At 38.6% G+C, this 26,526-nt stretch overlaps 2 protein-coding genes across 2 annotated transcripts; both read left to right on the top strand.

The window, feature by feature from the left end:
• On the top strand, window positions 1-14,114 carry LOC145479105 (sodium- and chloride-dependent GABA transporter 1-like). Its single transcript, XM_081457362.1, has 14 exons — window positions 1-1,016; window positions 3,849-3,983; window positions 4,677-4,827; window positions 5,510-5,608; window positions 6,150-6,282; window positions 7,071-7,205; window positions 7,561-7,664; window positions 8,750-8,874; window positions 9,345-9,457; window positions 9,997-10,131; window positions 10,854-10,953; window positions 11,205-11,305; window positions 11,699-11,866; window positions 12,096-14,114. Exons 1-14 carry the CDS (start codon window positions 725-727, stop codon window positions 12,198-12,200), a joined length of 1,896 nt encoding a protein of 631 aa, XP_081313488.1. The 5' UTR covers window positions 1-724; the 3' UTR covers window positions 12,201-14,114.
• Window positions 14,115-15,921: 1,807 nt separating this feature from the next.
• LOC145479080 (sodium- and chloride-dependent GABA transporter 2-like) lies at window positions 15,922-26,517 on the top strand. The gene is made up of 15 exons (XM_081457330.1): window positions 15,922-16,457; window positions 17,080-17,214; window positions 17,550-17,700; window positions 18,133-18,231; window positions 18,789-18,921; window positions 19,422-19,556; window positions 20,009-20,112; window positions 20,952-21,076; window positions 21,752-21,864; window positions 22,257-22,385; window positions 22,870-22,969; window positions 23,630-23,730; window positions 24,466-24,636; window positions 24,922-25,011; window positions 25,715-26,517. The coding sequence occupies exons 1-15, from the start codon at window positions 16,247-16,249 to the stop codon at window positions 25,718-25,720; spliced, it is 1,803 nt and encodes a 600-aa protein (XP_081313456.1). The 5' UTR covers window positions 15,922-16,246; the 3' UTR covers window positions 25,721-26,517.
• The last annotated feature ends 9 nt before the right edge of the window (window positions 26,518-26,526 follow it).

The following is a 26,526-nucleotide window of genomic DNA, read 5'->3' as shown; positions in this document are numbered from 1 at the left end:
CAAATAAGGCATAAAAAGGTACAATGCCTCGTTTAACTGTCGAGCACTACAAAAAAGTATAAGAAATGAAACATTTACTGTTTTGCAGCATGGCGGCAACAGCGAGACGAATTTGAAACACCAATTGAAGAAATGTCACCCGGACAATTGAACAAGTGCCTTTAGAAGTTTTACTTATCCGCAAAAAAAAGCGTGACGGGAACTTTTACAATAAGAAATCGCTTACCGCTATTCAGGCGGCGAGATTTTCATAGTTATAAGATGTGCATTTGCTGTTCTATGCACCTCCGAGCTAGCCAATCGGAATGCGCAAAAAGCACTATTCACTTGTGTGGTATATACTAACCTGATTAAGTCATTGCATGATTCTTGATTTCGATCAAATGCCTTCGGTAGCCAAAGAGGCATCTAAAGCCCAACAGTCGTCACTCTCGAGTGCTTTCATCTTGATGTTATTTCCACGAGCCTTTTGGCACAGAGACAGAACACGGTGAGCAGGGAAGGGTGCATGACATACTTGAGTTTGATCACGTGAAAGTGTCACGATTTGCACAATCTCCTAGGCAAATTTCCAGGCCGATGAAAATTGTTTTCCCGCGCTGTTTGCGATCTCTGCTTGGAGCCCAGGACAAGCCTTTAGTATTTTGTTGGAATGTGTATTAGCTTGTCTTGCAGCTTTCACTTTATTAATTGTTTTCTTAGTAACATATAATTATATGCTATCATGTATTTGATAACTTTCCAAACAGGCAGTAAAACAAACAGCTGTAATCTACAGTTGACAAGGGAAAAACGGAAAGGATACTCTGTAACGAAAATGTCTACCGAAAGAAACGGTACCGCTCCCTCTGGAAAACTGCTATCTGAGGAGTCGGAGGAGAAAACAGAGTCTGTTACAGTCGAAGAGCGGGAAAAATGGGGTCGCAAAGCAGACTTTATTCTCTCTTCGCTGGGTTACTGCATCGGATTTGGAAACATCTGGAGGTTTCCCTACCTGGCTTACAAAAATGGTGGAGGTAAGAGTTGTCTTGAACTAGATTACATACCAGCAATGCGCAGAAGTACCTTGTATGTTTCAAGCTCGCCAAATCCGGTATCAAACATGTGCAACCAAAGATACACTTGGAATAGAGGTCGCGGCAAAAGAATACCAGAGAAATTGTATCCGGTAGGAAGAGAGGTGTTTCAGAAAAAAAAAAATCCTATCTAACGAGATCTTTCTGTCACAAGATTTTTAAACTTCTGAGTACGATGAATCCCGAACTTCATTTCATTGCCAACGGCTGTGTAAAACGTTTACACACTGTACGGCAGTGCAAGAGTTTACACACTGTAAATCTATTTGCAGTTAAATACAAGAATTGCACTACACTAAAATGTACTCCAGTTAGCCTGAATAATACCACTTATACTTTGGTTAGCCTAAACAGCGCTCCGGTTGGCGTAAAAACCACTTTGGTGTTAGCCCGAACAGCACTCCAGTTAGCCGGACATGTGTAGTGGTTCAATTAGCCTAAGTTAGCGCTGACTTAAGAATGGGTAGCTCTTTAAAGGGGCCTTGTCAGCACACTTTTGTTTTTGTTTACGTGCGAGAGTTTGACAATCATATTTTATTCGGAGCATGTCGAAATATAATAATAATAATAATAATAATAATAATAATAATAATAATAATAATAATAGATTTGTATAGCGCCATATCCAGGGCTCATGGCGCTTTACAGTAAAAAATGTTATTAAAAATAAAATTTACATTAAAAATTTACATCAGTGATAAAAAATTACTAACAAATAAAATAGCTAAGCTGTAAAAATGAAAGTAAAAATAGGAATCATTAAAACCTTTAAATAAAAACTGACTAACTTAACTAAGTGACTGACTAACTAACTAGCTAAACTATCTAATCTACTAATTAACTAACTAACCAAAAGTCTAGTTATAAAATTTGTTAAAAAGATATGTCTTTATACAAGTCTTAAAATCTGATAGCGAGCCGCTCCCTCTTATATTGTTCGGAAGAGAGTTCCATAGGCTAGGTGCTACAAAAGAGAAACACCTATGACCATAGCCTATTAACTTGACAGGTGGTACTTTCAAGAGGTTTTTGGAGGAGGATCGAAGATTTCTGCTTGGTACATAAGGCTCTAGCAGTTCAGTAATGTAATTAGGGGCCTGGCCGTTGAGCGCTTTATAGGTTAAAAGTAAAATCTTATAATTGATGCGCTGGCTTATTGGAAGCCAGTGTAGCTGCTTTAAAACCGGCTTGATATGATCGTATTTCCTTGTTCTGGTAACAACGCGAGTCGCAGCATTCTGGACATTTTGTAGACGATCTATCAAAAATTTTGGTAGTCCATATAGAAGCGAGTTGACGTTATCTAGTTTGGAAGTGATGAATGCATGTACTAACTTTTCAGTGTCTGCTAGAGATAGACAGACTCTTATCCTCCTAATGTTTCTAAGATGGAAGAAACAGGCCTTGCAGGTACTGGTAACATGCTTTTCCAGTGACATGTACTCATCAAAGATGACTCCAATGTTCTTTGCAGAAGTAGATGGCTCGATCTGTTCACCAGACACATCGACGTGGTCTATTAATGGGGGTGGACGATGTCGTGCGCTCAAGATCAAAAGCTCCGTCTTTCCTCTGTTTAGTTTCAGCTTATTGCACACCATCCACGAGTCGATCTCAGAAACACATGCTTCTATTTTAGCTATAGAACCAGGTTGTTCGGCGTAGTTGGGCTTAAATGAGAGGTAGAGCTGGGTGTCATCAGCGTATAGATGGTAGTTAAGTCCGTGCCGTTTGATGATGTCCCCGATGGGCGATGTGTATAACAAATACAGGATTGGCCCTAAAACGGATCCCTGGGGAACACCGTAGCGAAGTTCTTTCATCTCTGACCTGGTTCCGTCAATCATCACAAACTGCTTTCGGTCTTGAAGATAGGATCGAAACCATTTTAGCGCATTTCCTTTCACGCCGTAGCGTTTTTCCATTCTTTCTAGTAGCAGTTTATGGTCGACGGTATCAAACGCCGCAGACATGTCCAACAGTAGCAGGATAACGCATTTCTGATTATCTATCTCACAGAGAATGTCATTTTGCACCCTCAGGAGAGCAGTCTCCGTGCTGTGAAAGCGTTTATATGCTGACTGAAAAGATTCCTCTAGATCATTATCGCGTAGATAGTCGCTCAATTGACAAGATACTGCCTTTGCAATTATCTTAGATACAACCTTCAGATTTGAGATAGGTCTAAAGTTTGAATAATCCTCAGAGTCCAGGTTGTCCTTCTTCAGCTTCGGTTTGATCATTGCTTCTTTCAGTGCAGCGGGCATAGATGCTGATTGGAGAAACGACTGTATATAGGTCTTAGCATAGAAGAGCCACGCCCAATGTAAAGCTTACAAACCTTTATTTATTTTATTTATTTGTTTGAAACTAGTAAGGATAATTAAATATATTTTCAGAAACACAACTTACGGTAGAGCAATAAGATTTTGCTTCACCATGCGATATCAGTAATTTCGATGGCATCGAAAATGGCTGAGGCTGACTAAAGTCTTTTAATAGGGTGCAATTCTCTGCATTTAGCTGCAAGTGTAAATCTCACCGACGACATATTTTCTTTGACAGACGATAATTGTGTTATAAAGCTCAAAAACTTGTATAGAATGAAGCGTGTTTGGTACGTGATCACCGATTGTTTATCATTTTGTAGTAACCACGTTAGTCTTGCAAATTGTACGTCTTATGACTTCAAATTGAAATACAGTAAAACACTCTTAGAGAAAATAAAAGGCCTGTGAATGGTTACATATTTTTTGGTGTTTTCCCTGACAGCATCGTTTCTTATCCCGTATTTCCTGATGTTGTTCTTGAATGGTGTCCCATTATTCTTCCTGGAACTTGCTATTGGTCAATGGTTTAGTTCCGGAGTCATTGGAGTGTGGAAATCAATTTGTCCGCTGATGAAAGGTAACTGTGATACCACCTTAAACGCCAGAGTGGGCCAGAAATCATGCAATTAAGTGAAAGGGATCACTAAAAACGCTGCAATATACCACGATTTTACTTCTTAGGCTTGCCTTGAGTTTCTCCAAGAAGTATGAAAAGAGTTATGCCAAACATTTCTGAAAGGAAGTAACTATTTATTTTGTTGTTGTTGTTGCTGTTGTTGTTATTATTATTATAGTTAAATGGCATCATTTTCAGATGATGATACAAAAAAATATTCACAAATGATGAGTTAAGAAAAAGGAAAAAGCCAAAACAAATTAAGGGACATTTAGCCATGAGGATGGTCTATAAAGGAGTCTTAACCCCATGCGAGACACACTACCTGGTCGATATCGATACCCCTATAATGTGATTAGAGCAGTTTTCATTTGGTATAATTGGTATTGCCTTAAATAACTCTCGCTACTTTCTCATCAAATCTGAAGTCATACCAAAACCAGTCGAGACTCGTTCGCACAAGTTTTCCCGCGCTTTGCGTCAGCTGTCTGTAATTACTTGGAATACTGATTGGTTCACCGGATTGTCTGCGTTTCTTGTGATTGGTCAGAGTGATTACTTTGGTTCTACCACACTCAGTTGAAGGCCGCTCTTTAAATATGATTAATAAGCTAGGATATAAGCATTTTAGCGTTGCTGTTGTTTAATTTCTAGGTGTTGGATACGCCACGTGTCTCATGTCATATCTCTGCTGTATCTACTACATCATAATCTTGTCCTGGACATTTTACTTCTTGTTTGAATCATTTCGATCTGAAGTGCCGTGGAAAACCTGTGACCATCCCTGGAACTCGATGTTCTGCCTGTAAGTGTCCCCGGAAGCTGTGGAGAGGTGACACTCCCTTGTTTGGCTGTAAAAGAAGAGGGAACTTTTGGTTAACAGGGTGCCCATCTCAAGTTTACTGCAGAACCTTCTACTTATAGCCCATTAACTAGCACGATATTTGACCGTCGGCGTGAAAAGTTTATCAAAAATCTCTAGTTGCCTCCTTTGTATCCGTTCTTTCAACAGTTCAAGGGAGTTTTTGCAATCATCAATAGACAGATTCAGCTAACGTGTTTACATCCTCGTTGCCACCTAATTCAGATCATGTGATAATTTATTTGTGACGTTACAATTGTTATGTTTGTAAATACTCCCATGCAATCAGTTGCGTGTAACAAATTGTACACTTGTAACCTCCCAAATGAATCATGACATGGTCTGAATTAGGTGGCAACATGGATGTTTGACAAGAAATAAAACTTTTAAAACGGTTCGACATTTCCATGCCATTGTTGAAAGTCAATATCACGAGTGTATTATTTGACGGACATGCATAGATGTTATTACAGTTCTCAAGAGTCTGACATGCGAACGAACAAAGTCATTCTGAAATGTGTTGACCTTTTCGTCTCATTTGCATGCCTTCTTAACAAAAGATACATTACAGCAAGCTCAACTGTAACAACAGGTTCTTAACGGATTGCTATTTTATTTCATTTAGGGCAGAAAGAACAGAGGACGATGTCTTTAACTGCACTGCGTATAATTTGCCCATAAATTGCACAGCTAAGTACACCTCTCCAAGTGCTGAGTTTTGGAAGTGAGTAAACAACAAAATTAGCTTCTCTCTGTATTCACTTATTGTTGCATCAATGAAAATTAAGCTTGACGCTTTGTTATCTTAATGTAATTTACTCAAGTATAGCAGGGAACGTAAAAGTACAGCTGTGAGACTAACGGCCAAATGAAAAACTGATTGGATGTCTGCACTACTTAAGATATCGTAAATCGTGCTGCTAGCGAGAAAGGAGACTACTTTCTACCTAACGGCTGATTGACAATGACACATTACTTCTTTTTTGTCACTATTTGTTTTTTGTTGTTTTTTTCTTTTAATTTATTTATTTGTCGTTTGTTTGTTTGTTTGTTTGTTTGTTTGTTTGGTCGTTTTTCTTCTTTTCGAGCGATCTTTACTAACAGCAGTACCCTTTTGTAATAGCGACTAAGATATCCACACCCACTATGTTCCACAAGCCTGAATTCATCTTGTAAATTGAGTAACAACCGAAATATGAAGGCAGGCCCTATGCATAATCATACCGTTGGAAGCTAAAACTTGTCCTTCAATTAATCATTTTAAGTGACAACGTATTGCAAATTACGGGAGCTATTGGAGAGTTTGGAGATATGAGATGGGAACTGGTTGGAACAACAGTTTTATCCTGGGTTGTGGTGTATTTCTGCCTGTTCAAAGGAATCAAGTCTTCCGGAAAGGTAAAAGAATGATACTCTTACATGTAAAGTCATGAGAGTTATCGCAGTTCTGTACGCAACTTAACTTAAACCGTACGAACCCAAAGTCTGGAAAAAATTCAGGCTTAAACAAGACTTGAACCCATGACTTCTGCGATATCGGTGCAGCGCTCTACCAACCGAGCTATCGAGCCAACTGGGAGCTCGTTACGTTGTGAGTTCGTAATATACCCGTAGATGATGAAGATAAGCAAGTGAATGTGTGAAAGATTATATATTTGAACTGTGGCTAAAGATTTAAATACAGGAGAGGGTATTGCACGTAGCTTTCTTTTCGCAACTGTCATCCGGTCAATAAATACCTTTCAATAATTACAGTAGTTTTTGCCGAACCTCTGCACTGCAGTCAAACAAGTAAAATCAGAATGGAAAGTATGTTTAGTTTTCCATCGAAGTATTTGCACCATTCATGGTTTACAAGTTAGAAGGTGTAAAATCCAGCAATTGATCTACCAAATGTCTCAAATGTCTTATTTATACCGTTCAGTCTAGTTTAGGTTTCGTGCATCTTTCAATGACATATACGTATTGACTACGAATTTAAATCACAATTGTTTCCAAAATAAAGGCCAGGAAGTTTACCCATTTGGAAAAAGTCTCATTTAAGTTATTTCAAAAATTTAGTTATTCCTCAAACACAGTGTCGATAGATGCATAATATTGTATTTCTATTGTCACACTTTTATTTAACTGAAACTAGAATCATGTACATGTCTAGCTGAGTTATTTTGGTGCCGTTTTTTCCTCAGGTGGTGTACTTCACAGCTACTTTTCCATTTATTGTTCTCTTCATACTTCTCATCCGGGGGCTCACTCTAACTGGAGCTGGTGATGGAATACTGTTTTATTTAAAGCCGGATTTCTCACGACTTGCAGATCCACAGGTATGTAAACCAGAAAAACCATTGTATGCCTTTTTAAACGAGGTCGATCTTCAATCTCATTCAAGTGGGGTTTCTTCTATTCATCTGCCTCTGTTCTTTCATCTGGAAGCAGATTGGACAAATACTCTAGGAAAACTCTCTATAGAGGCGCCGAAAATGTAAAATGGCGACTTAAATGGTGACATGGCTAACCTCCTAACTGGTAAATCCCAGATATTTTGTGTTCATTTAGTTTTTGTTTTGATCAATCCACGTTCCAACGTCTTTCTATCGTTAATAAGCACAAACCGTGTATAATCAAAGTTCCTTTATTAGCAAACAGTGTTTCACGCTATTTTCTGATTTCGTATCGTAGGTGTGGATTTATGCTGCCACTCAAATTTACTGGTCACTTGGAATTGGTTTTGGAACTCTCATCACATTTGGAAGCTACAACAAATTCGAAAATAACTGCCACAGGTTAAAGAACCAGATTGATCATTTTTCTTTTGGCAGTAAACATTTTCATAGCAATGCAAGGACGTTTAGTTCTCAAGTCTTCATTATTGTCCACCCTATCAGTATAAGATCACAAGCCAAATGATATACATGCAATAGCTTGTTTTAGCTGAAAAAGCTACAAGCCTTGGACGGGATTCAAACCCATGACCTCTGCAGTCTGAGCCTTGAGACGTTGAGTGGTGAGTGACAATAGGTCAATTCTGAGTTATATGGACTGCAATTGAAACGTCACATGAATGAAATTATCTTCGCATAGTAGACAAAGTGTAAGCGATCCAAGAAACTGCTGCTTCTCAAGCAACTACATTTGAGAGTTGAAGGCTACAGTGGGATTGCAACCAGTGGCCTCCTCGACACCGGTGTGTTGTTCTTCCAGCTAAGCTACGGGAGAATTCATCGGTTGGTCATAGCAAATCGTTGGTCTAAACAATCATCTGGCATTCGAACACACGACCTTCCCGATACCGGTATATCGAGAGGTCTACCTTTTGGGCTATAAGGCCCTCATACCGTTATGTCAGTTTGATATCCCGACGATAGAGTGGATGGCGTAATAAATTTTATTTATTTTTTTATTTATTTATTCCTCCAATTCCTAGCTAATACATAGATATGTAAATATCAAGGCGTAATAAATAAAGACGAATTGAGAGTTGCAATGGAATACTAACCCGTTACCTCCAGTCCGACAGCAAAAGCAGGAACATTGCTCAACTAAACGAGCTATGAAGCCTTGCTACGTTGAGAACAGGGTGGTTGTAAATACCAATATCTAGAATTCAGAGGGGGTAATTTAAGAGTATATGAAAGATATATAAATATAAACTGTATTTAAAACGTGAAATGAATATTTCTTCGCATGTAGAAAAAAATGCTTCAACTTCAGTCCATACCGGTATATTGTTTCTATCATTCCAAATTACACCAACAGAAAGGATGACTGCTTTATTTCTTGGCAGAGTTTCAGAGTTTGCCTCCCTTCAAACTCGTTGCTCTTTTGTATGATTAAGTTATGTTGTATCTTTTTTTTCTTCTCCTCGCAGAGATGCGGTCATAATCTCGTTCGCAAACTGTGGAACCAGCTTCTTCTCCGGATTCGTAATTTTCAGTGTTCTTGGTTTCATGGCTTATGTCCTTCGAACGACTGTGGCCAACGTTGCTACCTCGGGTGAAAGGAATTTTTTCTGAAATATTTAGATCCTTACTAAGTTTTATTATTTTCCTTTACTGTAACCCTTACAAATTTGTGCACATCAAGTTTATCCTTTTTATCGCGTTCCTGCGTTGCAAGGCATGGATCACTCGGCTTAGTGCATAAAGGGAACCAATGAATACTTACTAGAGAGAATTCATTGCTTTCTTCGATGCACCGTGATCCGACTTGTTCCCAAAGGAAACACCCCATGATTGAATAAAAGGGTCGGGATAATTAGTTCACTCACTCTTTGCCATGGCACCCTGAGGTTAATGAGCCCCAAGAGATCATATCTTGCATAAGATATCAATCTGTGAGATCAGGGATTCAGATAAGACTTTGTCCTTCCTTATCTGGATAAATATTCCACTGTAACTTGACTGATCATTTCTGACCCTGGACTTAGAGTGCTAAGATTCATATTTCTGTGTACGCTTTCATAGGTCCCGGATTGGCTTTTGTTGTTTATCCAGAAGCGATATCGCAAATGCCTTTGTCTGTTCTGTGGGCCATCTTGTTTTTCTTCATGCTGGTCACCTTAGGATTGGACAGCCAGGTACCGTAACAGTACAATTTTCTCAGGGGCTAGTGCTCCACTACACTGCATTTTGGTCTTTAATCTTCATAGGCTTAACCACCAGACTAATGATTTAGGGGAATTCGAGCTTATCAGTACCATGTAGCAGTTCACTCTGGCTCTGAAACGTAGTCGTAACTACTCGTCTGTCCTTGAAGGTATATGAAACTCGCGTAATGTTTGCTCAGATAAAGTGACTTGATTTAAATATCGCACGAAATGTCATATTTTTTTCTTTTCTTTTTCCATTGTCATATTTTTCCTGTAGAACCCAGAATTGAACTCAATCCTTAAGTTTCTACTTGACTGAGTTTGTTCAGGTTCAATGCCTTTTGGATTTATAACTCCATCTGTAACTAAATGTGTATTTAAGCATTTTTTTTTTTAACATTTTCTTAACGGATTTTCTTTAGACTAAAGCTAGAGAAGAGCTTTTTTGGCGACAATCATGCGTTCATAACCGAGCTGACAGCATTTGGTTGTATTCACTTCATGGACACTTTGTCTTTGCATTTCAGTTTGCTACTATTGAAGCAGTTATCACTGGCCTCACAGATGAGTATCCATGGCTAAAGAAAGGTTACCGGAAACCAATCTTCGTCCTAATCCTGTGCGCCAGCATGCTGCTTCTTGGGCTTCCTTGTGTTACGCAAGTAAGAATTGCCATTTTTAAAATATATATATCTATTCTGGATTCATTCCTATTTAAACATATACTGTGTTATAGGAGCCGAGATTATCATGGCTAAGGCTTCGATAGACACGGCCGGAGATCTTGATAACTTCGCTACGAAGATAAAACCGAATCCATTAATTGTTCTGTACACTTTTGGCTTTTGCAGCGAAATTTTGTAAAGACCTGCAACACACGTTCCGGCGTTTCTGTTGTAGTTAGATATAGCCTTGAACCGTACGTGGACATTTCTCTCACAGTGCGTCTCAGGCTCGGCCCAAATGTATCAATTGGTACCGTCAAATTGTTGGGGCAACCTGACAAAGTTAGACTAGCATTTCAACCAGGAGAAGTGGCCTTTTGGCTACTATTAACAGAAACGGAAGTTAAGTGCCAACAGTCCGAGTAGTGGAACCAAGTTATTCAACCAGTTAAGGTTTCTTTGAGGCACTTAGTTTGCATCGGAGTAAGTTGGTAATTCCTGTCCAAAATCCAACAAGCTCAGTCAAATGACCTAATTTCTGCTCTAATAAAGAAAACAAATTGTCTGATCGAAAATATTAGCTCCGACAAAATTTCCAACAATTAACGGTTTCCTCGTAACAGAACAGTGATAACTGTCTAAGCAAAATTTATTGTCAGCAGTTTCAGGGACTCAGCGTAGAGGAACTGTTAACGATTATTTTAATTACGTTTATCTAGGGTGGAATGTATTTCTTTAACTTGATGGATTACCAGACTGCGGGATTATCTCTGCTGATTGTATCTCTGATGGAGATTATTACAATCGGTTGGATTTATGGTGAGTCATTACTCAAAACTTGAATATCGAAATATTTTTTTATGCGCTTTATAAAGAGGATTGTAACTAGGGTAAATAAAAACCAAGATGCGCTATCCAGGAAGAAGAGTTAATCGTCGTACGTAAAATGAGTGTTTACAGCGCAGGATGTCTTTAGGAACTGGGTCTGTAGAAAACATAAAACAGGATATGTAGAGTTTGTTGTATGTAACGTGAAACCGGGACTATAATAGCCTTTAATCTCTAATAAGGTGTTGACAGATTTAGCGATGACGTGGAAGCCATGACTGGCCAGAGGCCGTACCTGTGGTTCAGAATTTGTTGGAAATACATCTCGCCCGTTTGCACGATCGTAAGTTGTTTAGAAGATTCTAAAGAGTAAGAGAGGCGGAAATTAATAGTTGGGACTTTTGCAGCTTTATTGAAAAAAATGAGGGAGAACGCAAAAAACAGAAAAATGTAAAAATTACCCAATATATACGTTATCACTGCACCCTCGTAACGCGTGGTGGCCTCATGATTAGTACGTTCGTCTCCACATTGAGCTACCTGCCTCGTATGCAGACTTAACTTACTTACTTCAGACATGTCTCCAGAGTCTTTCAGAGTCTTTATTGCTCAGTTGGAAGGACGTAAAAAAAAGAGAACGTCGCCAAAGATGCAAAGTCAAACTTCAGTAATTACAACCGATTTGTTAACTCACATGTTTCAGTTCCCTTTAATTTCTCTCTATACTTCTCTTCAGGCAATTGTCATGGCAAATATAATTCAGTGGAACGGTGTGTCGTATAACAAACAACCGTACCCCGGATGGGCCGAGCTGCTGGGCTGGATGATGGCCCTAGCTTCCATATTGCTTATTCCAGGATTTGCAATTCACCAAATGTGGAAAACACCTGGAACTCTCAGTAAAGTAAGTGCTTCTGTTTCTGACTTCTACTTCATCTTGTATCGTCTTCGTCTTATTTATATTTTCGTCTGTAATTTGTTTTCATGAAGTGAATGTTGAATGATTTACCTCTGCATTTATTCAGTCCTTTAGATGTAAGTTTTACAATCTCTTTTTTAACTCGGTGTGGACCATATTTGTTTCACAAAATATATCCTGAGTGAGTTCGTTTTAAAACTTTTGTTGTTCCCAGCGTTTTTACACACTGCTGAAGCCAGACCAGAAAATGATGGATCAAATTTTACGAGACAATGGCATTCAAGACAAAAGGGCACCTGAAGTCGTTTTGGTGAGTTGACTGCTGATGACATTCATTCTAGTCTCGAATAAGACCACTGAAATCTTGGATATTCTCAATTGTTTCTTTGATCTATCAAACTCTGTTTAACTACGCTGAGCAGAACCGTGAACTCAATAAGACACAATTTGCACCCTAACCTTTTTTCAAGTGCGACGCACTGGTGGCAAGCCCGGGGTGGACTCCCATCCTTCACATCCTTGATTTAACGACGAGCATTTCCGACCTTTTCGTATGGGAGTCTCCCCCGGGGGACGGAGGTGGCACGTCTTTTACTAGTCTAGGTACAAGGATTAACGGCTGTCAGGAGAACAACACAATTTTTTATTGCTGTAGGGCACAAGAAACCGTCTAAGTATCGCTTCTTGTATTGATTGACCAAGATGACTCAGTAGAAGTAAGATTTAGCAGATATTTGGGTTATGGCAACCCCGGTTTCTTATGGCTAACCAAAATACACACCCGGTTACTAAGGTTCCTAATAGGCTTTAGAACTAAAGATATGTTCACCTAAAAAAAAAAAATTCCATTTTCTTGTCTGAAACAAAAGTCTCAGTGGGCTGTTTTTTCTCCCTTTTGAGAGACGAGTGAGAATCTACCCGAAAAAAGTCTTAATCCAATCGGAGACACAACTCAGATTGAAGCAGGTCGGAATTGAGTCCTCGATCTGGCAGAAATGTATGTTTGCTTAGAGTTACCGTACCGGCCCTTACATAAGGGAGCTTCAGCAACGACGACGGCGACGCCGAGGACGACGCAAAAGTGAAAACTGAATTTATAGTTACCAGCGAAATTCGCAATTGCCTAGATCTGTTCAGTTCGCCAATGGCTCTAAAAACCTGCTCAGGCTAAATATGCAATGACAGCGTCCAATTTCAAATGGAAATACGAAAAATTAGCCGTCGTCGTTCGCGTTCCTCAGACGACGCAGAACTTGGTCATTTCACGTTCTTGTTTTGCAGAGGACGGCTAAGAAATGTACAAAGATTAAAAACGCACGTGCGCAGCTGTTGTTTTGCTCATTCTCTGTTTTCCATTTGCCCCCCAAATTTTGCATAAACTATTGTTATGAAATGCTCTTGGGAATATGCAGACCTCCCAAGAGTATTTCACAACAATAGTTTATGCAAAGTTTAGGGAGCAAACAGAGTGAATTATGGGCAATTAATTGGAAAATAGTAAATTAAATCTTTTGTTTGGTGACGTTCTCGTTGCCGTCGTCGTCGTGGTTTGTTTAAGCTCCCTACCTCTTTACGACCTTTACTTTATTTTTAAATATAATTTATATATTTGTTTATTTGAAAGTTGTGAGACGATGCCGTTACTTGTCCAAGAGGATTTCTGGCGGTGCAATTGAAGGAAACGTCAAGCCAAAATAAACCTGGATAGAAAGAAATATTCCTGTGTAGTCTAATGAAGTAAAAATCTAATGACAAGCATTTTGATATCTGATAAAGGTGCTGTGATATGATGCTTAAAACGTAACGACTTAGCATTAGTTTCTTTTTGAATGAGAGGTTTTATCTTCTCCGTAAATGGGTGAAATATAGTTAACCAACAATTGTTGGTAGAGCTTTTGGGGATTTCAGTTCTTTGCGCATTTTATTTATCGAGTTCAGTGTTGAATACAAGCACTGCAATGAATTATTGCAGAATTTGTCCTTTTTGTAATGGTAACTTTCTCTTCAGTGAATTATCAACTACTGCGGACTCAGTAAATGTTCATTTTCAGTGAGTGTTAAACAGTTTTCCTTGTTAATCAATCGCACCACTCTTTGTCAGTTGAAGGCACAATGATAATATCAAAGAATTGTGTCTTCTTGCATTTGTATACAAGTTATGGTTATTTTTTCAAGTTTTAAGTCCTCATGACTGAAAAGCAAGTCCACTGACACCACCCCCTTAGCCCCAAAGCCCCACCCCCCACCCCTCCCACGCGCCATTGCATTGCAGTTAGCGTGCTAAATTACAACTCTTTACCAGGTTGAACACAATGTGAGCTAAATTTCAGGGCCACTTCCTGAACCTTTTTTGAACTTTGTGATAGTAAAACATTTGATCCGTTGAAGCAGAAGGGCTGAAAAACTCTGGAAACAGTTGCCAGCTACATTTCAACGTCGACTAGCCTAATGTTATTACTTAAAAGTTTCTGTATTGTTCAGAGTATATAAAAACTTGTAAGTAAAACTTTTAATGTATATTTTATTAAGGCTGGTATTAAAAACATGATAATTAATATATTTGTCATCTGCCTTGGTTTTACAGTATCATTCAACACAGATTGTGATAACCCCTACAGTGTTTAAGGGTTATGTTTACAAAGTTCTGCCGCATTCCAGGACTACTATTATATTTTGTGCACGTTGTCGGTTCTATATAAGTTCTACTGGGTTTCCAGGTTTTCAACGAAAGCAATTCAAAAAGTTGGACAATGTCTTCCCCATTCAAAAGCTATTTCGATCTTACTTTAAGCAGCCTAATTGATTTTCTCTGACTTTTATCTTGTCGCTGCCTTGGCATTCAGTTGTTTATATCATCAACGGAATGCGGAAATTTCGAACTCACTTCAGTGTCGTTGAGAATCAGGCTGACATCGATGAAAGCTTCGTGCCTCGCTTTGTACGGTGGAATCGAAAACGATCTAGTTCTGTCTTTCTTCCCTTGCCATAACTTCCTCATATCTTTGCCTTTATCTCAAAAATATGCTAAGGAAGTAAAAGCGAGTTGCTGAAGGAAGACCAGTTCAGCGCTCCCTCGCACGTAAGGATCGAGAGTTCCTAATCAGCAATGAAATCAAATATAATTAGGAAGGAAGCTCATTAATTACTCAAATATTACGTCTCAGGCAAGTCGTGAATTCAACTACTCAATGATCAGCTAGAAAGGAAGTTATCGACGTAACTAAGAAGGTGTTTTCTAGAAAGGGAAAAAGGAACGGAAGATGTATGGAGACTACAGTTGACCACAGTTGATGAGTTCAAGGGAAGAAATAAATGAGACAAAATTAAATTTCCATCTAATTGTTAATCACTCGGAATTTATGCAAACCAGTTGGACAGGTAGCCTGTATGTCACGCTGCGAAAACTACACAACAAGAGATGTTTACTGGGAAACATGAATACATGCAGTTAACCGATTGGGCAGGAGACGAGAGCTATTAAGCTGAGGCTGTTATGCTTCGTATAGTACTGGTGCACGATCAGGACTCAATATGTCTTGAAAATTGATTAAATTTTGCAAAATAGCCAGTCTGCCGAATAAGTTACGTCGACTCAATATCGATAAAATGGAGAGTTTGAGAGTAAAATAAACATAGCGCGCAGGTTTGAAACAATGAATTTCTGAATGAATCCTGCAAGAAGTGTACATCTCACTGGGTTCCAAATTGTTCTTTTATTGAAGGCAACAAGTTATTTAATTTCGACGCAAGCAGTTTTTGCGTTTAAAACTTTCTCGCCGGTAACGACGTGCCCTGACTCCCAATTTTTTTGAAATAATGAATTAATTATTGTTTTATTATATTGTTTTGTCTCAACCTTAAAATTACGAATTATCCCAAACCCTATCACGTTCACTCTCACTTCTCACTTCCTTTGATGCTAACTTCCTTGTTACTGGATTTTCGTCCACGTTTTGCTCTATACCACGGTTTAGATGGGTTTAGATATCGCACTTCCGTACACGAATTTTCAGCTAAGAGGCCTGGAGCTTTTTTAAATGAGTAAATCTAACAATAATGGGAATTACTGTTCATTCTGTTAATTCTCCCGTTATAGAGTCCATTTTTGGTCTCTCAATCTTAGGAAATAAGAAAATGGTTCTGTTGGCAACATTCCGTGTTAAAATATGTAGCCACAGCTGAAAAATAGCTCGAAAACAGCCCGACAGGAACTTCAAATTAGCATTAATTTGGCAACGTGATGAGACAGTCACTGAGGTCAATTGAATTACACGTACTACAAGTTAACTGTTTATAAGTCCGTGTTCACTTAACATTTTCCCAAGTTTTCGCTTCTTGCACACGTGTCAGTAACACCTTGTAGCGATGGACAAAAACAACGATTCGGAACCTCTAAATCCCCTTACCTCGTCAAGAAGAGCAACTTCACTCCCTAAGAAAGAGGCAGGTACAGAAGAGCAAGGAAAGCGCGAGCAGTGGACAAGAAAACTCGATTTTATTTTATCATGCGTTGGTTACGCTGTAGGACTGGGGAATCTGTGGCGCTTTCCTTACTTGTGCTACATTAATGGAGGAGGTGAGATATCAGCTGTTTGTGCAGTTCTAATGTAGAATGACATGGTTTCTAGCACGCCCGCCAGGCTATTAATTCTTCCTACTGATTTCCATTGAGTTTCAATTTTCGTGCTACGTACGTCGGGGCAAATTTGTTACCTGTCTCAGTTTAGTGCTATCGCATGAGCTTGATCTTCTTTATCTTCGGTAATGATAACGGCGGTTAAAAAGAGAATGTACCGCGAGAAAATAGCCTGAAAATGAGAGAGATGATACGAGAATGGTGAAAGATGTTTCTGTTTTCAGTGCTCCGACACTGTTTTCTACTAAGTTTCATAGATTTTTTATATCATCAACCCACTACTATGGAACTCATAAGGCATGAAACCGCAATTGGTACACAGAAAATAAATTATGTCAGTTAACCGTTTGAAAGCACTGGACCACACTTTTCACGGTTACTGTTTCTATACCTTCGTTAAGAGAAGCACCTACTAGGACTCGCTCGAAGTTTAATAAGACAACTTCAAATGTAAGTCAAGTACCAATGAAATAGATTATAGGACAAAAAATTAAAACTACCTTCTGTGACAGTTAGATGTTCACATGACTTGGTCTGGCACGGTGTTTTATCTATTTCACAGCCTCGTTTCTGATCCCTTATGTGATCTGCCTGGTGTTCTGTGGAATCCCCATCTTCTACCTTGAAGTCGCTCTTGGTCAGTATGTCGGAAAAGGCGTTGTTAAGTCTTGGTCAGCTATTTGTCCTCTGTTTGGAGGTAAGTGTCACATTCCATGCCATCTTAATCGGAATTTAAAAAAAAAAATTAAAAAAGTTCCAGAGATTGTTCAACTAGTGTTTGAACGCGTTCTACTAGCAACACGCAGTAACAAGAACCTGTTTGAGGTTAAGACGATATCAAAACAATTCATGCCATTACTTTCATACTATTCACACAAACACCGCAACTGACATGTTTAATGGCGGATACTAAACGCTTCCTACAACATTATTAGCACATAAGAAAGTCGCAGTTCAACCAATCAATACACATACGGTAGTAGTTAACTGTAATGACCAGGCCTTAACACGTGATCTGCTTTATTTCATCAGGCCTCGGTTACGCCATGCTGGTGATCACCTTCCTGATCAGTGTCTATTACAACGTCATCATCGCTTGGACTCTCTATTACATATTTGTAACGTTTAGAAAAACTATGCCATGGGGTGAATGTGGAAATGAGTGGAATTCCAACTACTGCAAGTAAGGGATTTGATTAGGATTAATTAAGAAACATCCTCCACCAAAAGCTGTTTAAAATGTCTCTAGGGTCATATCTGTTTGCCTCTGGACCGCGAGCAAACTCATTTTCTCTCCTTTAAGGAGTGTACAACGCACTTCCCTAGGAAACTTGTTGGGATTCTATTCTCTCGAGAATACATGCCTTTTCAGGCGTAAGTATTTGAAGGATCATTGCTCAAAGTCTTGTCTCAAAATCTGACCCACTACCAAACCTGGAATGATGGCATAAGAAATTTGCTCTTACTACAAATACACGTTTACCACCGGGCCTAGATAGCTTCACGAATCTTGTTGTCAGCAGGAGATAAACTGAGATGCGGCAAGGCAAACTTCTTTGTGTTGTTATCCTCGTACAATCATGTAAGTGGTAATTTTCTCTCTTTTTTCATGTAGAAAGGACCGCGTAATGGATGTCTCATTGAACTGCACAGCTATTGGCCTTCCATTAAATTGCAGTGGGCAATATATATCTCCTGAGGAGGAATATTTCAAGTAAGAAATAATGGTTGTTAGTATCACCCAACTAGTGGACTAATGCAAATCTTGCATTTTAATTTGCCACGCTACTAGAGGTCTATTAGTAATAGTCCTTCAGTAGCGAAATTGGCGCAATCGAAGGTGACGCTTTCTCTTGTTTTATTCCCAGATAAATATTTCTTCAACCTGCATTTGCTAACTTTATTATTGTCTTTTCTGTCCGACTAGTTGGGTGATACTAAAACAATTAGACCCTTCGCCCTCAAGGGCCACGGTTCAATAGCCCATTCGGCTTCGCCTCATGGGCTATTGACCCGTAGCCCTTGCGGGCTACGTGTCTAATTGTTAATTAGACCTGATTTGATACCTATATAAGTACTTTTCACAACAAAATAAGAATGGCAAAATATTTGGCGTTCTTTTTCAGTTTTCAGTGACACACTGTTATGACCTGGCTGTTTATTACAGATTTATCCTAAATCCACACACAAGAAATCAATCAATCAATTGATCAGTTCTTATTGTCTTATCTAATGTGCCTGATTGGGCTCTCTTGCTTTTATTTATCTTAGTGGCCGTATGCTCAAGGTGTCGGATGGAATTGATCAACCAGGAGAAATCCGTTGGGAGCTGGCTGTTTGCCTTCTCGTGGCTTGGATCTGTGTTTACTTCTGCGTGTGGAAGGGAGTCAAATCAGTTGGAAAGGTAATTTTAAATATCTTCCAGATATGTGAAGCCAATCATTATCGATTCCGTGCCATTAAAAAAAAATCAACTCTGAAGGCCATCAAAAAAATAAGTTGCATCAATGTTTGCTTCACGGTTTCAATTTTCCTAACTAACTGTAGTATTTGTAGTCCATAGAGAGTTATACTGGATTAACTTCAGGGGTTTTGCAAGAAGCTTGGCAAACGGAAGTTTTCCATACACAAGTGTGCGCTTTGTTCTTTTCTCAAAAAAAATTAATTCAATAAGAAAAGCAAAGAAGAAGAGATTCCAGAGAAACACTTGCCGTCAGATAGAAACGTTGTCTTGACATTAAAAAACCAACCATTTCTGAGCTGAGGACTCTCAGTTGCTAGTATACTTTTGGTCGCATGTAGTAAAAGTCACTTTCTTTCAACAGAATGAGAAACGATGCGATTGATACGGCGTACATTGACCAGTGAGATATAAAACTGAAACGCCAGTGTCTTGCTTTCCAGGTTGTCTACTTCACTGCTTTGTTTCCATACCTGGTCTTGTTCATTTTTCTCATTCGTGGTGCTACTTTAGAGGGAGCCGGTGACGGGATCCTCTTCTACTTGAAGCCTGATTTCTCCAGACTTAAAGATCCGCAGGTAAGAGTGCCATTCTGCTCACTGGTACAGTAGAAACGTGTACAAACCCCTAGACTGTTAAAGCCGTCGGCTTAGCTAGGAGAAGAATCTGAAAGATCTCAGTAACTTTACTACTTTACAGTTTTTTTTTACTAGTGTAATGCTTTCTTGAAAGACATTGAGAGGGCCATAAACTTCACTTACTTTTTTTCGTAAAACTAAGCAAAAGATACAATATATATCCAATGTCATTTGATATCTAATACGCGTGACAAGACCAAATACACTCTATTTAGAAGAATGGCAGTTTTGGAAAATATTATTTTTATTTTTTCATTTATCGTCCCTTATTAGCTTTGCAATAGTAATTGAAGCTGGTCTATCTCTGGTGCTTCATTTGATTTCCTGTATTTCTCCGTGAAAAAGCAAACATGGGTCTTGCTTCTTGTTCTCGGCATTAATGATCTCTACAGGTGTGGGTGCAAGCCGCTGGTCAGATATTTTACTCACTCAGTATCGGAATGGGAGGACTCCTTACCTACAGTAGCTTCAACAAGTTTAACAACAACTGTGAAAAGTAAGGGAAACATTACTAACGTCCATTTCACAGGTTTTAGAGATTTTTCCACGTAAAGATACTTGTCAAAAAACTCAGTAACCAAGCAAAATTTATTTTTTGTTTGAACAGTTTCGGGTTTTAAACGTTGAAAATTCGCATGACAACTTTCGCCACTTTTAAAACGAACAACTAAATATAACATATGGTTTACATCACTGAGCAACATTTTATTTCAATACAAAGAAAAACTGTGAAATCAGTGACAGGAAAACGGTTTAAATATGATAATTCCCTCTGTAATTGATATGAGCGTGAGTGGGACGATAGATAAAAGGTCAATGCCTTTTTTAGACGATTAATTTGCAACCGCTCAATCCCCGTCCACACTGCGCTGGAGGAATTTGAAAACGGAGGTTCCACTCTGAAAACGCATCAAATGTTTTCCGTCCACACTACGCGGGAGGAATTTAAAAACGAAACAATCACCGGTCATTTTCGATTTGTGTTTGGGGAAAACTCCGTCAGGGAAATTACATGGTTATTTTGACGCCATCGTTCGTTTTCGAAAAGCTCCGTTTTCAAAATATTTTCTTTCCACATGAAAACGAAATGCCAGCGTTTTCAAATTCCTCTGGTTTGAAGAGCGTTTCCCAAAAGCTCCGTTTTCGTGACGGATTATGGTAGACGGTTGGCCTAAACGTAAAAATAACGCTAAGTTTTAAAATAGCGTAGTGTGGACGCGGCCTTAGTCACTTTAAAATTGCTGGAGTTCTTTAGTCCATGGTAGACAACATAATGTGCGATTTTGGCTAACTCCGATCGTCTTCACTAAAGAATTCCCTGTTCTCTTATTTTAGGGACAGCATAGTGGTTTCATTGATCAATTGTATGACCAGTTTTTTCGCGGGCTTTACCGTATTCAGCATGATGGGTTTTATGGCACGCTTACTCAAAACTGAAGTTGGTAATGCCGTCAAAGGAGGTAAAATCTCTGCTGTGTCTCGCGTATTGTTTTGAACATATGACACGAAAGTTTGTTTTCTTTTGTTTCTTGTAGTTGAGTATCTAATATCAAATAAAAAAATTAAACTGCACAAATTCCATGTGGCAGACAATTCCTGCTTGTTAATGAACTTAATTATTTAATTAACAAACAGTAAATCCTGCTTGTAGACATGAATGGAACCACTATTTTTCTAGACACTGATTGCCTTTCTGTGATGACCCTTATTTTCCCCCGTGGTATGCAAATGTGTATCAGGTTATTCCGCAGAAGGGAATTTGAAAGAAAGAAAGAAAGAAAAGAAAGTACCTTTTCAATTGGTCATTTCACATCAAAGTATAAATTAGACTAAAATTGTCACAACGCCAACCACGACGGCAAAATTGTTAAAGCTTTTTTTTCGAGTTGAACGTTGTCTAACATATTCAGTTTTAGGATAGTTCTAGTGAAAGACAATTGAGTAAATTTGGATTTTCGCGAGATTCGTAGGTGAATATACCCCGTTTTTAAATCGCCGTTGTCTTCTGAGTAGCCGCCAGGGGGGTCGTGGCTGCTAGTAAAATCCGATTTCTCTCAAAGGGTTGTTCTTATTATCACACCACCCTACCTCCTCTCTGACCTGTACTCAAGTAACAATATCATTTCAATATTTAGGACCAGGCCTGGTGTTCATGGCGTTTCCTGAAGGAATCAAACAGCTGCCTGTTCCACAAATCTGGGCATTTCTTTTTTTCTTCATGTTGTTTAACCTTGGTCTGGACAGCCAGGTACTTTTACACTGTCGATTCTCATTATAGTTTTGAAACGGAAGCGAATAGATGACATACATATTAGTAGCCTTAGTTCATTTAATTGTTATTCACTAAAAATATGAATTAAAATCAAACAGCCTTTTAAAGACAAAAATTAATTTCACCAAATGTAAATCTTCCTGACCCTTTTTTCAAACACTCCATTAAACTCTTTTTTCGGTGTTACTGATAAATAACTAGTTCAAAGCCTTTAAATCAGTTCCATAATTATAAGTAGGAGAGGTTGAAAATTTAGCATAAGAGAATTACTCTATAGTAAGAAGAAAGCAGTGACATACAATGGCTAATGCTTTGAGAAATATATACATTTTTTTAATATCATGCACTTTGTTTCATTTTATTCTCAGTTTGTTGGCGTTGAGACCTGTACTACCGTTATCATTGACTGGTCACCACGCATGCGTAAATACAAGTCTGCCGTCTCACTCGGTTTTTGTGTTATCTGCTACCTCATTGGCCTGGCACACGTGACTCAGGTAATTATACACGAGCTTTGTTAGCTTAAGTTGAAACGAAAACAGGAAATTAGAAATGTCTTGTCTGTGTATTTCTGAACAGTGACACCGTTGTTAGCTTTCGAACCAAACTGCTCTGACGTCATACTTTTGTTTCTATTAGATTGTTGATATGATAATAATGAAATGTATAATGATAATGAAAATTACGTTTAGCTGTTATCGCGAAACGACAACAGCCGAAACGAAATTAAATAAGCAGGAAACATTTACGGCTTTACCTTTTTTTTCTGTATCCGCTGTCATTTTACAAATACTTTGATCAACGTCGCCTGATATTTTCTATGATAAGACAGCTTATGTTTCAAACAGGAAACGATCAAAGCAAATTGGATTGCCCTGTCAAAGAATAATTGTCTAACCTTGTCAAGTTGAACTGAATCTTGTCTGCCAATTGTCTGTTAATTTTTCACTTACAATGCCACCTTAATTCGCTTTCTTATAGGGTGGACTGTACGTGTTCGAAATGTTTGACATTCAGAGCGGTGGAATTTCATTGGTTCTTATCGCGCTCCTGGAATCAATTGCCATTGGATGGGTCTATGGTAAGAAAAATAGCTCTTACTACGTTAATTAATAAAATCCATGCCAGAATGTCTTACTTACCGTGGGATTAAAATGAACTCCGCTCAAGGAAGCTAATTTATTAATCTCTTTATTTTGTCTCTCTTTTGTTGTATCCTTGTCACATAATACCTTGCACTTAAAGGAGCTACGGTTTGTGCATCTTGAAAAGTTTAGCCTAAATTTTTCAAGTTCGTCGTTTGTAATCCTTGTAAATCTTCTCCATCCTTAACCATCCTTGTTTCTTTGTGGTTTAGCATTATTTCTTGGTGTTTTTCTATCTTTTAGTAGACTATCGTTTTCAGATTCCCTTCAATTTAAAGGTAATTTTGTACATGGCAAAAATAACTCAAAATAGCATGACTGAGTTCCTTTAACTCCGAGATGGAAGGCCTACAGCCAGCTGATTCCCTTCAGTGATTATAGTCGAGTATCACCAACCAAAATCACAGTACACCGTGAAACTCCGTGACAATGAAAAGTCATGCCGAAAAATCTTAACTTATAAAGAATGTTGTCTTGCTTTGCCACTAAAGTTAAAAGATGTGTATGACAATCAGTAAGGATTATTACCTCTAATATATCAAGTTTGTGTTCAATGAATAATAACAGATGAAATCTCATGATCTCATTTTCAATAGGAACTGAAAACTTTTCCAAGAACATAGAGACCATGATAGGACACCGACCAAATCTGTATTTCCGGGTGTGCTGGAAGTTCTTGTCTCCAGTGATCATTCTGGTAAGGAACACATTACAACTGTATCTGGCTTCATAAAGCCTCTCAATATTTAGTCCATGTCAAAAGTACAACCAATCTGAATACAGGAAAGCCGTTGTGTACTTGTGTTGTTGCGTTGGACTTATATGTCGCCTTGATTGTGTTGGTCACTGTATTTTCTATTGCATGGTATAAGCCCGGGGGGGTACTCCCAGAAAAGTTGGGTGGGGGAGTGCGGCCCACTTCCCAAAACTCTTACTTTATTTATGACCAAAATCTGCGATTTTTGCTACCCTATTTATGACCTGGCCAAAAATTCAATACCCTATTTATGACCGTTGCGGCTGACGCAGTTGCCTTAAACTTAAGTTATGAAGGGCTTTTGTTGACGTTCTTACTGAAAACGAAGAAAAAGTAGCTTCTTCTAAGAAATATACCCAATTAAAGACTAGAGCGCTAAAACCATACCCTATTTATAACCAAAATGGCCAAAATCGATACCCTATTTATGACTACAACGGCTGAAAAACCCTACCCTTTGGGGCCGCACATACCTATATAGCCCATATAAGGGAGTACCCCCCCCCCGAGGGGGTATAAGATAGCTACTAAAGGCTCGTGCGTATACCCAGAAAATACAAATGACTCGTGGGCTCATCTCGTGGGCTCATTTTTAGTTCACGCTAAAAAATGCATATTCATTATTACTTCATTGTAACTTAAGACAATATTATTTACCTTCTCCTCCCATCCCAGGTTATCTTTGTCTGGCAGTGTGTGGACTGGTCAGGACTTTCGCTTGGCGATTACAAATATCCAGTCTGGGCTGAGCTGGTGGGGTGGGGCCTTTGCCTTGCATCCATTCTTTTTGTTCCTGGATATGCCATATACAGGCTTTTCAGAGACAGGTCCCGTCCAATCAAAGAGGTGAGCCACTCAAACCTGCAGTTCTAGGATTTCGTTATGTTGGTAAAGATGCCAGCTAGTAGTAGCTAAATATAATGTTACTAGCATTGAATACACGTTCTGTATGGTCTTACCATTTAATCTGTAACACTACAAAGCGATTAGCCCTGATGCTGAGTTTTAACGCAACTAAAACATTGTAGTTTTAAACCAGTTTTAGTTGTTCGTCAGTGATGTATCTACAAAGATGAAAAGATCGATTTCGCTGTGTTTCTTTTCTTGTAACACCACTCTGTTTTGGTTTAGCGATTTTTGAACCTGCTGAAACCAGATGAACAAACCATGCGAAGGATAGAACAAGAAAACGGACTACCTACCCAAACGGAATTCGCCCTGGTGAGTTTTACAATTGGAACATTTTCTTATGCATATTTGACTGGTACGACCTACACGGGTAATGAAGCAACAGCCGTAGAAAGCTAAGAAACCAACACCGAAAATGTAATGACATTTAGCATTACTGGCATAATTACCCGAGCGGCTGCTAACTTAATTTTCCTTGAAAAGAAGCTTATACGAGTACCTAGCATTTATGATTTATAATATTTTAAACAAGCTGACCACTGGATTAGGACCCTTCTCCATCACAGAGTTTTCTCGCCATGTTTTCAAGGCTGTCCCATGAAAAGATTTGATGTATTATGCATCGTAATTTCAAATAAGCGCCCCCTCTATTACGATCCACTTCTCCTTAAAATAATGAAATAAAAAAAATTAACTGGACTCATTCCCTCCGCCTGAAAGGTGTGAAAATAGTGGCGCGAAATAAGAGAAGGGCGCATTTCTAATGGTATTAGCACGAAATTAAATAATAGAGAATTAACGTTAGTTAAATCGCGGAATTTGGAAAAAGAAAACCGCGAAATTTGAAATAAGACCCTAAGGAAGTGTAATATCTTCAGTATATTGAGTGACATGTCTCAAAAACATGTATTACAAACTGAAGTGTCGTTTTGTATTTTAGAATAGTAGCAGAATATTAATCCCCTAATCATAAAGCAACTGTTTTCACAAATATTTTTATGTCAATTTATTTCAGATTTAAAGTCTTTAAAGGTAAAGCCCTCAGCTGCTGGAGCCAAATTATCAAAACACTGGCATGAAACTTTGATGTACTTATTAGTTTAATTTATTTCTTTGAGCGCCATACTTCATACGAGTTCATGTCATGATCATAATGCGAGTAACAACAACTTGTACGTAGTATTAATTAGTCTAAGTACGTATATGAGCTAACAGATAAAGAAATGTCCGAGAATATTACATCAGTGGGCAAGATTTCAAGACCTGAATGAAAGACTGCGGGTGTCAGTTTAAACGATCTTTATATTGAGAGTTGAACGTAATTCGAATTGCGTTGGTTTTGTTTAACTACGCTCCGTGATTAGTTTAAAAAAGACTCGCGCCGTCTATTCAACCAATCAGATGCAAATCTGCTCAACCAATAACTGCTCTGTTGCTCGTGTTGGTTAGAGCGGTTTTTAGAACGTCGTAAAACCAATACTAAAGCAATTACAATGGCCAATTACCGTAAATGAAAACAGACGCAAACAAGGAAACGGACTAATAGCGGGGACCTCCAAATAAAAACACTCGGCCAAGCCTTGATTGGCTTTAGTTCTGCATCTGATTGTTTGAGCCAATCATAGAAAGTAGCTAAGTTTAAACCAAAGCCATTCCGGATTACTTTGCGTTGTTTAGGTTTATTGTGATTAAGAATTGTAACTCCTTTGTAGGATTTGTTCTCATCTCTTACATCAAAGCTTTAAACACGTTTAACTAAAAAGAACTAAGTTTATCATTTAGATAGATTGAAAGTGTTTTGCGTATAGCAGCGTTCACAGAAGTATC

This window comes from Orbicella franksi, chromosome 2, assembly GCF_964199315.1.
Source record: "Orbicella franksi chromosome 2, jaOrbFran1.1, whole genome shotgun sequence".
In the NCBI taxonomy this organism is placed as follows: Eukaryota; Metazoa; Cnidaria; class Anthozoa; order Scleractinia; family Merulinidae; genus Orbicella; species Orbicella franksi.
This window is presented reverse-complemented; position numbering and strand designations above follow the sequence as displayed.